This window comes from Numenius arquata, chromosome 13 (genome assembly GCF_964106895.1).
Source record: "Numenius arquata chromosome 13, bNumArq3.hap1.1, whole genome shotgun sequence".
Taxonomy (NCBI): domain Eukaryota; kingdom Metazoa; phylum Chordata; class Aves; order Charadriiformes; family Scolopacidae; genus Numenius; species Numenius arquata.
Window position 1 is genome coordinate 6,420,914 of NC_133588.1, and position 13,119 is coordinate 6,434,032.

General features: G+C 41.2%; 1 protein-coding gene across 2 annotated transcripts in view; it reads right to left on the minus strand.

The window, feature by feature from the left end:
* Nucleotides 1–716: 716 nt before the first annotated feature.
* LONP2 (lon peptidase 2, peroxisomal) overlaps nt 717–13,119 on the minus strand; it is a 46,118-nt gene continuing 33,715 nt past the window's right edge. The window contains exons 13-15 of one of the 2 annotated variants that reach the window (XM_074158125.1): nt 5,951–6,158; nt 4,762–4,952; nt 717–2,948 (exon numbers count right to left, since the gene is read on the minus strand). In XM_074158125.1, the coding sequence (XP_074014226.1) occupies nt 2,727–2,948; nt 4,762–4,952; nt 5,951–6,158 (621 nt within the window). In that variant the 3' untranslated portion in view covers nt 717–2,726. The remainder of the gene's footprint in view (nt 2,949–4,761; nt 4,953–5,950; nt 6,159–13,119) is intronic. The other variant, XM_074158126.1, reaches the window with a different exon arrangement.

Below are 13,119 nucleotides of genomic sequence, written 5' to 3' on the forward strand. Positions count from 1 at the left end.
GCTGAGGATCCGGTAAGTCAAATACACTCTGTTATATATGAAAAAGAAAACGTAGTAGAAACCTGTTCAGTTTACTAACTTACCCAAAATAAATGGTGTATTAAAGCCTGGCATTGTCTTAACACAAGCTATTTATTTTAGAAAGTGCTATTTTACTTTGCTGTATTGGGGAAGAGTATTCAAAATGGTCTTCAACAGATGCAATGCAGTAGATCTTGCATTTGTCTGCCAGCACTATCTCCATCGGTTCTCGTTGCTTTTTTTTAAAAGGAAAATGTTTGACTAATGTGGATGGTAATATTTGGGTTCTGTTTTGACGTTTCTTGCTAGTTCTTGTTTGCAGCAGTGCTTTCAAATGACAGCAGGTGAACTGTTCTCCATCGCTGCCTCTACTGTTGTATTAGCCGGTATCTTTCCAGAGCTGCTGGGACTGAAGCATGAGTTGCTCTAGTGGGACAGTCGTTATCTGTTCCGATTTATGGTGTGGATAGAGGAGCTACCACTGCTTGCTTTTTACCTTTGGTACTTACCTTATGGTATATCCTGAGGGATGCCTTTAATATCGGGTCCATGTAACTGGCCGTTGCAAAGCAGAATAATCCCTAGTGTATTGGAATGACTCTAAAAGTTCTTTGCTGTTCCGGGTTGCTGCTGCCTGCTGTTATTCTTCTTACGGCGCTCAGTGAAAGCTAAAGAAAAGGCTCTAAAGCGTGTCTGTCTATATCTGGTATAATGGGTAATGCCTAAGTTTTATTTTAAAAATCTCAACAAAGTAACAGAACCAAGCGGGCTCTGCAAGCGGGAGCGTGAAGAGCTGGAGGTAAACGCCTGTGAGTGTCGTCAGGGCGGCACTGAACCCCACACCTTTCAGGTGAAGTCCACGGGGATGAGGCTCGTGAGTTGGAGTGATGTGGCAGAGTCACCGCTTAACTTTTCTTGGGTTTAGCTCCCTGTTCTCCTGCACTGAAATCGCTGCGGAAACTTTTTTTTTTTTTTAAAAAAAACAAAAAATGCAGGTTTTTTTCTACACGTATAAAGAGACTGCACCGGCATTCCATGCATGTCTGTGTCCTCCCCAGTGCAGAGCAGCGCAGGATTGTTACTGCATTAAGTTCGGTAGAGAATTTTTTTTCCCCTACTGGTTTTGATTAAAGGCAAAGCAGCGCCTGGGTTATCGCACCTTTCTGCTGTTTTACCCTCTAGTTTCTTTGCGCTTTTTGTGTTCAAGGATTTTGTAAGGCAGAAAGTATTCTGAAACTCTCTGTTGCCTCTTACCCTTGGAACTTGGCTAGTGAATGGCTAAGAGTAGAATTCTTAAAATAGTGAAACAAAACTAGTTTTTATACTTTTATTAGATGAAGAAATCATTTGTAAACCAGGTGCAGAAGTATCCACTCAGGTTATTACTGTCAGTGCTGTTGTGTGCCAGGTAGATCAGCTCTCTGTCTATGGAGATGAAAGCAAAACACAGTTATTACTTTAGATTTATAATCTGCTCCTGGAACAGGCTTTTGTCACGGCTACAGTTTGCATTTCATAAGCATTTGGGTTTGTTTCAGAATTAATGAGCAAGAAGAGAATGTAACACACTGGGTTTTCTCTTGTGGTTGACCCTAGTATAAAATAATGAAAAACTCTTACAGTACATGAGTTTAACTTTCTATCTTTACTAACATCCTAGGGAAGGTGCGAGACAAAGCCGTCACCTGAGATGGGGTAGTGACAGACTTTCTTAAACCTTAAATTATTCACAGTACGCAGTACCTAAAGCAATTTAACGATCCAGTATTTTCTTGGTGTTGTTTAAATGGATTTAATTTTTATAGGCTAAGCTCCGACTGTAGGCATCCTGGAGTCAAGTTGATTTGTGTCAGGTAAGAAGGAAGGACACGCACTTTGTCCCTCCGGAATGTCACCAGGCTTTTTCATAAAGTCTTCAAGTGTGTTCCGCCTGCCTCGGTGCTGTAAGGACAACTCTGCGCATGGGAACGCCGGGGCGGTATCTCCCTTCCCACAGGAGAATTACTACCTGTCAGTTCTTCTGGAGCCGCTTCCTGTATTTAGGTTTGAAAAACAACATCTGCGTTGCCCTCGCTCCAAACTAGAAGTGAGTGCTGAAAGGACCCGACAGCTTACTTCAGAGCACATTGCTTCTGGTCAAACCCCTTATGCATATATTTTAGATTTCAAAAACCTTATTTTTCCTGTGACGCTTCTGCTCCTTAGTATATTGAGTCGTATTTCCTAAATACGTAAAAACTCCTGCGCTAAGTCAGTTTGCTTTTTGGTAACAACCCCCTGCTCAGCCTCTCGCTGCGCTGCGTTTGCTGCAGTTCGTGTTCTGGGAACGCAGCTCACAGAACTGCGCGTTATCCCACCGGTGGGGGTGTGCTCTTTAAGATGTAATCAGCTGCTGACGTTTACATCCATACACGCCAGAGAGCTGAAGCTGTGAGAACCCCTTAGCTTTTCTCATGCTTGAATCTCCCAGGAAATGAGTATCTTTTTCAAGAGTCTTTGCTGATAATAGTAAAAAGCAGCAAATGCCCATAAAATGTAGTTTCAGGGTGTTGACTAGCTGAAGTGATACTTTTTATTTATTTTGATTGCTTTTACACCCACATTCAAACGATCAAGTTTAGCTCATGGTTGTACTCGATTCACACATAGCTGATATTAATTGATCTCTATTAAATTTGACACGGACATAATCTGGGCCCGTCTGCTTAAAGTTTGCTGTTCAAGCGCTCGACTCTGGGCTTAACTGCAAACCCTCCATCGAAAGCTGCGTTAAGAACTTCGTCGAGGCAGCTGGCCAGGACAAACGTCAGATCTTGCCGGATGTTCACTGCAATTTCTTCAAGATCTTTTTCATTTCTTTGAGGAATGATAACTCTCTTCAGTCCAGCTCGATGCGCTGCCAGGACTTTGTCTTTAATTCCCCCAACCTAATAAGGAGAAAAAAAAAATATATATATGTAAAAAAATCCACGACGCTCATCTCATAAAGTAATTACTGTAACAAATCACATCAGGAGTTAAATTTTAATGAAAGGTTCTCCCTCCCCCGATCATTTAGGAAAGCAGTTAAAAATGCGGCAGTAGTTTTATCTCATTATATGCTTAATGAGGGAAATATGTTAATATGCTACAGTGCCCTTTCTGTAACAGTTAATAACAAGGAAAAAAATGGAAAAATATGGGTGTGCAGGTACAAAAGTATCAATAGTGGAAAAGTTCGTGCTTTTCAGGATTTTTTTTTCTGCAGAAAGATGCCCGTAACTCAGTTTTTTCACAGGACGTGCTGGAATCCCGCACCCACCTTAGACCAGAAGATTTCCAAGATAAGGGCAGTGGTAGGTTTGGGGGAAGAGTCGTAAGGCTGCAGTGCCACCTGAGAAATAACTCGAGCTGTACAACGGAAAACGCACAGAAAAGCAAACCTGTGCTGCAAAACTGCAAAGGTGGCTTTGTGCTGGGAAAACGGGCACCGCTTCACCAGCCGCTGGTTGGAGTTTGAAATGCCATGTAAAGAGGGGGTTTAAATCAGTTTTTCTTTCTCACAGCTGTGGCTTCTTCCCCTTGGGCTCTTTTCTAGTCCTATTTAAAGACCAGCACACGGAAGACACGTGTGATTTTACCACGCTTTAGAGGAAAGGAAAGCCTTGTGTTACAGCACAGAGGGCGACGTTTAGGCTGCTGTAAACCAAGGCGCTATGAACCGTCCGGGCCGGATAATGCTACGTATCCCAGTGCTTGCTGTCGGGCAGTCAACGGCACGCTCGTGGGAAGTTACTAATAATAGTAAGATTCTGGACAACATTCAGAAAGATCATCGACCTGGTTTAGTATTAGAGAGACCTAATCTTTGCACCCACCTGGAACAACAGGCAAAATTTGGTCCCTGGTGCAATAAAGGCCATCTCTTTGGGAAGCTCAGCAAACTCAACACCAGATGCAGTGTTTTATTTTTTTTCAGTAGAGCCTTGAAGAACAGGCATCCTGTCAGTGTGACCACCACCGCAGTGCCATTTCAGAGCGCCTTCTGGTCTGCTACCTGATCGCGTTCTCTCTGCTTTACTCTCTACTGCACGAAACAAAATACTGTTTTCCAGCTTCATCCTTCCTTTGTCCATCGTTTTGGGCACAAGGTGGTAAAACTCCTGTGTCTGCTTAAGCACTTACACCAGGCTCCGCTTGACACTTAAACCGAAAACTGTGTTTGTTTGAAAACTTCCCTTTGCCCCCCGACTTTGAAAAGGCTTTATGGGAACAGCATTCAGCCGAACTGGATACAAGGAACGCAATTTAAGAAGAATCTAAAAATAGATGTATAGAGATGGCTTCAAGTGTAACCTATGTGCAATTACTGTCAGCTTTAAGAAACAGCTTTTCAAAGAAACTGGAGATACTTCTGCAGTAATAGCTGGAGGAAGTACATTTAGAAATTGCCATACACATTTCAGAACCATCTTGAATGTTAAGATTTCTAGATTTCCTGCCTACCTGGACATTTTAACGTGCTTTCCCCGAGCCCAGCACCAGGACCAGCTCTGTTATTAAAGGCAAAGCAGAGGAGTGGCGCAGCGCTACAGCGGGCGCTGGCTTCCATCAGCCTCTTACAACTGCAGCAGCAGAGCCTGGGTTGCAGCTCAGGAACGATCCAGCGAGACTTTGCTTTTGTAAATGCCTATAAACAGATTTTATACCCAGAATATGGAGAATTAATACAACTTAGCTCTTCTCTCAAACGATACTTACGGGAAGAACAAGGCCTCTTAGTGTAATTTCTCCTGTCATGGCTACATCTGAACACACCAGCCGCCCACTGAAGAGTGAAGCAAGACAGGTTACTATGGTAACACCAGCAGATGGTCCATCTTTTGTGACAGCTCCAGCTGGGAAGTGCAGATGGATGTCAGTGTTGTCAAGGAGATCAAAACTTCCAGAAGCTTAAGGAAAAAAAAAAGAATGGTTTGAATGTGAAAAATCTAAACCCATTTTGTTCCTGGTCTTTATGCTAAAAGCCCACCAGAGAACTAAGTCATTGCGCTGTTTTTTAACAGTAGGCTGAAAAAACAACGCTATGATGCAGAGGCCCTAGAAAAACAAAGAAAAAGAAAACCCAACAAGCTTTCCTACATCCAGACTCCTGGGCAAAACCATAACAAGTTAACCAGTAAGCTCCACATTTGCCTGTGTTGGGAAATTCAGAGTAGGAACTAATGTAGAAACCAAGGAATTCCAAATAGAATTTTTAGGGTTTTTTAGTCCCAAACCATAAATGTAAATTTTCAGAGAACATACCACAAAATCAGCACTCCACAGAAACCCAGTATTAACCAGTATTACAAAGCAAATCCCTCATTTACATCTTTTCACCTTACTTAACCTGTAGGACATGACATAACAGTGTAAACTAGAGGTAAGTGTGTATGCAGTCAATGCCAGTTGCCTTTCATACCTTGATTCAATTTAGCGTTTTTAACCTATCTAAGTTTCCATAAATAACGATATGGACAGTTATTTGAGTATTTGGTGACTGATCAAACTGGAAAGCACGTTTCCAGAACTCTCGGGAGGTTCAAGCAAAAAACAAGAGCTAAAAGTTTCTTGGCTGCATCCTGTTGCGCTGCAGTTCGACACGTGCCACACAAACCCATAATTCTCAAACTATTAAAACTTAGACTTCAAAAACATACATTTAACAGAAACTATGTCTTGATTTTAGAGGAAAACTACAGACTTGGATATCTATTTCCACATCACAAACGTACTGCTGGAAAGCTTGAATGTAAAAATGATACTCAGCAATGTGAAAATACCAAGGTTTAGGATATTTGATTTCCATGCAATATTAATGCTTCCCAGCAATAAGAGGCCACGGGATGCACACAATCTCGATGACACAATACAGCCACGCGGCGTTGGTCGGTTTTTCCCAACCTACCGTTCGTTAGCTGGTATCTCTTTGCGTTGCTGCGCAACCAGCTAATTGCAAGATGCGCCGACTCCTTCATAACGTCTCCCAGTTGACCCGTCAAAGTAAGCTGACCTTCTCCGTCCATGCGACTGGCTTCCACAAACATGATCTCTCCCCCTAAGGGAGTCCAGGCCAAGCCTATGGCTACTCCTGGCTGGCTCAAGCGTTCTGACACCTGAAAATAACACAGGAAACAGTTTAGGAAACAGTCAAAACAAAACCAATTTGATAGTTGCCTTGAAAACAACTCTACCCGTTAAAACACCAACGTTAAGCCCAAGTGTCTCATCCGTCTCCTCTTCTTTTTTTATAATGCAGCAGTAACTCTGCACCATGTGTAAACATTCATTACAGAATAGGAGCTGTATGGGGCTGTTTAGCTTAAGGCAATGGCAAACATCTGGGTGTATCATTCCCCGCCCCCAAAAGTTCAATGAGAATCTTTCTCTTCACCTCAAAGGACTTCAAGTATTTAGTCAATCCTGACTGTATTTTTTGCCCTCTCTTACTTGTATGAAAAAGCCAGTTTTGCTCTCGAATGTTACCTTAAAGCCTTTTAAAGGTGGTTTCATTACCTGAACTACTGCCAGACAGCACACTCATTTTGTTCATTGCAAATGTTTATAAATAATTTCGAATACCGAAGCCAGGAGTGTGCTAGCGGGCTAGATATGAAGGACAGGGGAAGCCTGACTGCCTCCATTGCTAACTACAAGCCGTTCTGGAAGCTCCAGCCCACACAAGCCTACGAGCTGCGTATCTACAACTCTGCCCCTGCCCCATTACTGATGAGAGCAATGGGGGTCTCTGAACCCTAGTCTCCCCTGTTAAGAGAAGGAAAGAGAGGCAGGATGTTTTCCATGGAAGTTCCAGTTTGTTGTTTTGTGTTTTTTTTTTTTTCCTTGTCTGAGAGATTCTTTTAGACTACAGAGAGTCCTTTTGTTTTCCTGAGCTTCAAGGAGCTGAAGAAACCCTGACGAGCGATCATACAGCCAATCAGCACGGCCTCAACTACTAAGTTACGTATTTATTACAAGGCAGAAAAGAAATTGGATGAATTTTTACTGTAGTATCAGGTAGTGATTAGAGCTAAAGAAAAATATTCCTTTGTAAAATAAAGCAATAGGCCCCTTCTAAAATAATTTTGTCTCTTGCTGAAATGCAGAATTGACTTCGATTCATTCCTGAAAGGGATGAATTCTTCATTAAATTGTTTAGAGAATTTAAAGAAGTGTTTCATTTCTTGGATAGAGAACAAGTCAAAGGAGCCTTACAACACAACCATAGTAAAAGAATTCCAATTCTGAAATCTGCATTTCTAGTTACTTTAACATTTCTCAAACCATTTTTGTCCCTTCTAAACACATTTAACATTCCATTTTATACTACCTGCAAATCCAGAGCAACAGAACCTTTTTTTCTCTCCAGCATCAACTCATTCTGCACTGCGCCGCTTGCCATAATCTTAACACTTTCATTTTGCTTCCTTCCAAGAGTCAGCAGTGAAGTGAACTGCTCAGAGCTTGCACGGATGCTGAAAAGGCAAAGCTCTGTATACACAAAGCCGACTGGCTTTTAACCATCAGCCCAGCTGCAAGGTCAGAGGAATCTGTGCAGAAGCCCCGACAGCCGCACACCTTCTGTCTGGAGGCAGAAATACTCATACGGCCCCCGCTGCGAGCTGGCTGTACTGGAAATGCTTCCATTTGTGAGCTCCAAAGACAGTAAGACGATCGTATTCTCCTCCCTTAATAAAATGCCTCTCTGTAGGTCCGTGAGACATGCTGCTGCAAGTCCCCAGGTAGTACAGGGGCCTAAAGGTCTCTAAGCCAAAGTGCAGCAGTGGATTACCCAAACAGAACAGCATCGCCTTCCATCAGGTCACCAGAACAAGAGCTCTCCTTCTCAATAGGGCCCAACGTTAACATTTCTGCATTAGGCTGAAATCCATCCCCATCATAAAAGAATCAAAATCAAGACCGTAGAACTATTAGTGCACAGTTTTCTTTTTCTCTTTTTTTCACAAATAGAAAACATTTCCTTTATGCAGTAAGAGTAAACAACTATTCACTCTACAGCTGGTACCTCTGGTTACCGGCCAAAAAGAGATGCATATTTAAAAAAAAAAAAGCTCATTTACAAACACACAAGCTCATGCAAGAGAATTGCTGAAGCAAAAAAATAAAAAAAAGCATGTGAAGCCCTACAAAATGAAATTAAACATACACGCTTCTTGTTATAATTTCTGATTTTGTATTATATGCTTTCCCAAATGCTATCCTGAACTAGCAAGTGCTGTCTTCTAAGTTTGATGACTAAGATTTCAAATGTGGCCCTCGCTCAGGATCACTGTTCCTTGGTTTGAGGGAAGTTAGCCTAAGTCCGACCGTAGCAAAGCTGTGCTGACACAGGAGCTGCTGGAACAAACCGGACCCCAGTTGTCAGGTGAGACAAGCAGCAGAGGCTGGTGGGGCTGGGACAGCCAGGGCAGGTAGCACCTACACAGCCCAGCAAAGGAAGCCACACAGCCCCCTCCTTCATTCTCCCGTGGCTCTCAGTTATCTACATATTTTGAACAACATCACGCCATTTGCTTTTATTAGCATAATTTAGCTAGAATGGCTGTTTCTTTTCCCAGCATTTCAGAAAATTGTACATAATAGTGTTTCGTTTTTATGGTATCAAAATACCTCATCTTCTCAAGCATTTTCATTTTCATTATTGTAAGTTTCTATATCCGTTCCCTGTATTTTAGTAGTTACAGTGACTTAATCTGATTAGCTTAGTAATTGCTTAGTAACTCAGGTTAACAAAATCAATTCATCTTAGTCAGACTGAAATCCAACACCACTGAAGCATTCTCCTTTACGCTTGAGACAACTGTGTATTTTGGCAGCCGGTCACGGTTTCAAACATTTCAGGTACAATGAACAGAAGTAACTGTCCGTACCCTCACCCACCCTGAAGTAGCCATCAACAAGGGCTGTTGGTTTAGGGTCGTCTGTTTTCTTTTCCTTTTTTTCAGACTGGATGTTAGCACTGGTTCTAACTGTGTATCAACTCAAAACAGTTGACAGACTAATTCCACTGAGAGCTCAGGGGCAGAGAATAGCAAACGTGACTAAACATCAAAACCCACATGGTTCTAAAGACTCAACATTTATCTCACCTCGATACAAACTCCTTCCTCTACCCTCAGACTAGGTAGGTACCTCCTCCTACTTTCACAAGTAAGTTGAGATCTGGTAAGAGAAACTAGGCGTGTTGTAAGTGTTAATCCCCTTTCAACCATCATTCTTCGCACTAACTGGCAGCCTCAGAGGCCACCAACTTCTCTGGCTGGGCTACAAGAGGCTGCACTGCCTCCTCTACTGCAGCCTCCTCACCTGCATGGTAACTGATGCGCGTTGACAGACGTGTGTATAGGAAACACCCTGGCAGGTTTGATAGCTGTCTACAGAGAAGACCCTTGAAAATCCCTAAAAACACACACACAAAACCCCAATGCAACACTGAGAGGAAAGTATGTTCTATTACATTAAACATACCTATGAAGTGTTACAGTGAGCTCCACAAGACTCAATCACTCCTGGCACCTCTGAATAATTTATTCTCACAAAAAGTCAGAGGAATTTAAATTAGAAAAAAATCAAAACTTATACTTTTTAAACAACTTCAATTAAAAATGACCATTAGAATCAACTGGTGACTGGTCACGTCTGTCAGATAATGGAAGAAGAGGTCACTGACCTACATAAACAGTCTTGGTTTTTTGAAAATGTTTGTAGGTGAGCCCAAGCCAGCTGCGATTTAGCTGTAATCTGAGTAGATGAGCATATTGTCAGATATATTTTAGCTGCCTGGGCACCGCAAAATTAAAGTGTTAACATTTAAGTGCAGTCATTTATTTTAAAATATTTAAGGTTATTATTCCAAGATAAAAGAAAAGAGACATCACCCGCAAGTGTGCAGTTTTGGAGTTACTTTGTAAGTCAGCATAATTGACAAAAGGCTGTTCAGTCACTGATTCACAACGGGCAGATGAGACCCAGCCCTAAGTTACTTGCTGGCCTTTAGCAGCTTTGTTATCCCAGCCTGACTGTACAAACCTTTTTCCTAGTCCACTCTTCCGATTCATTGCCCAGCAAACCACTGCAGCTCCCCTTTAAGGGGAGGGGATTTCCCAAAAATATCACCACAAGACTGGTATTTCTTAGCTAAAAATGCCTATCTAAACCTGTGCTTTGTACAGTTTTGTGACATTGTGTTTGTCCCATGAAACAGAGTTATTCTTTTATGGCATCTGCACCTTCATTTCAGGTAATTTCACTGACCTAGAGCTTCTGTCACTTCAGTTTCACTCGCATTAGGAGGATATGGACCAAATCTGATGGGCTCACTTGTGCCAATAATTTTCTGTTAACTGAGCAGAATTAAGCATTGAAAAAAAGAAAAAAAAAAAACCAAGCTAAAATCCAAGTCAAAAGAGAAATACTTCATTATAAAGACTCTGGATATGTTATAAACCCTTTCCCCCAAAAGCGTGCTGTGCTGGAACATTTCATTACATTTTTCACACTTCAAACTACTGTCAAGATTATTCTTCCAAAGCCTTACTATGTGATTTATTTCAACATTTGTTCTGTAGGGTGACACATAAGATTATTTATTTGTGATAAGTGAATTAATCCTACAAGTAGGAGCTGAGCGTTCTGTCACACCTTTCTGCTGGGAGACCTCTGCAGAAAATACTGAAAAGCTGAGAAGATGGATCACTTATTTTAAGGTATTCCCTGAAGGACAACGGATCAATTAAGTCATGCCATGTTTTCAGTTCTATTTGCTCAGTGTCATCCAAGTACTGACACGGTGGCTGCCTCCATTGTATCTTTATTTCAACTAATTACAAATGGCAAAATGCAGGTCAAAGGTGAAGCTTTTAAGCCTAGAGAGAGAGACACACAGTGCAGACTACAAAACCAGCCAAGACACCAGCAGCCCATCTGAAACGCCTGTCATTGAGACAGGAGCTATGCTCTTCCTCTGAAAGAATCTTGGGGGCACTTGAGAAAATTCAAAGGAATAATAGGTCAGTTGGGACAATTCATTAAAACAGGAGCTATGTGGCTATGTGGGCAATTCGCATTGAAAGAATCATAAAGGGTGCACTGAGAAATGTTTACAGCAAATAGTACCTGAAAATAAATCCTGGGCTGCTCAGGGAACTGATGCTGTGTGGATTCATCTCTAGTTCTATTTATGCACTACTTAATTTGCCTGCTAAATATGGAAACATTTAAAAAAATCTTTGATACACAGGTCAAAAGCTTCAGTCAGTCTTATTTCAGCTTACACAGGCCAGCAGATCCATGAAATGCTTCTGTGCATATTCAGGGCAACTCCTCGTGCAAAAAAAAACCCCAACCCAGCACTCATGTATTCGTATATTTGGAATTAAGAACCACATTTAAAAAATTTAACCTGCACTATTTACTCCTGTAGAAAAAGGACAAAATAGCAGAAATTTGCCAACACAGCCGCACCACCAAATTTAAATGAATAATCAACTCCAGAAAAAGTTCAAAACTAGGCAGAACATCTAAGGAAAGTCACATATTAGCATATTTCTTGGCCTACAATCTAATCCTTTAAGAGTGTGATAAGTTCATATTTATTTGAATTAATTCTACTCTTGACTGGGAGCTGGGAGTACAGTTGCAAGTGACCAGAACTTTTGTAAAAATTTATAAATTTTTTTTTTTTGGCACCTTTATGAAACTAATAAACACCATTTATAGAAATCAGAGTACCAGCTTCAATATTAAGTTCAATTTACTACAATGGCTTTATGTGCCTTTGCAATTCAAGCACTAAAAAGCCAAATGATCCTGCAGCGCTTTAGCTCCAAAGACCAGATGTCTGAAGTACGTAACATATTTCAAAATGAAAATTCAGATAGAATGTTATTTCTCTGAAAAAAAACCCACATGCTATTTTTCAGTAATTGTTTCTAAAAGTCAGGCAGTGAGAAAAAGATAAACAGACTTGTAAAAATTTCCATAGGAGTATTACAAACGGCCTGATGGCTGGTCATTCCAAATCAAGCTAAAGTATATCCACACTACCTGCTTAATTAAAATGGCCTTAAACTGTCTCACATGATTTTATTATAGCTACTTCAGAGGGATGAAAAGAAAGAACATGAGTTGCTTACAATAGTCATTTGCCTAAAGAGCAATCTCTTCTAATTTCCGAAATGAAAAAGAAATCAGAACACAAATGACCAATGTGAAAAAACTCAGCCAAGAGTCATAAGGGAGACTGGTCTCTTGATCACCTGATCTTCCTTCCCTCCCGTTCCCCCCAGCTTCCACTGCTACCATCATCATCCTCTGACACAATCAATAGTGTTGTCTTCTTTCAACTTGTTCCCTCATTTCTGTTTCTTCATTAAGAATCTCTTCTATGATAAAATCTTCATCTCCAAAAACCTCAGTTCAGGTCTAAAAACTGACTCAATTATTTTCTCCTGCTTCCCCTGCATCTCTTGTCCCCTTTTTATCCTCCAAATCTCACTGGAGTCTGGTTCTCTCATCTAGGAGACAAGAATTATCACAGAAAAGTTCTTAAAAGTTTGAATTTTGTCTCTACTGGGAATTTTCCCTTCATTTCTATTTTCTCCATAACTTACTGGTTTACAGATCTTTTCTCCAGGATAAAGACAGAAACATTTAGGGTTCCATCAGCAACTGGGTTCCTGTCATAGTGCTATATATACTACTTATGCTCGGTCACTTCACCTGGACCTGAAGTAAAGCAGAGAATAACGGCAACGTAAACGGTGAAAAGAGAATCTCAGTCTAACAAACTACTTTAATCGATGGTATTTTCACAGAACGTAGCAAAATACTGCTGGGGGAAAGAGAAAATTCTGGAACATGCCTGCTGAAGAACAGAGCTGGTCCTAGGAAGCTGGAGGTGACTGACCAATCATAAAATATTCTTAATAGCTAAGAGTCACGTTAATCTAAAGAATGTCTGAGAATTTCTGGTGCAAACTGAAGTGGTTTTAATTCTCAAAAATGCTGACTGGCTTTAAGGAGCTACATGGGACAGTCCTAGACACAGCTGCCTGA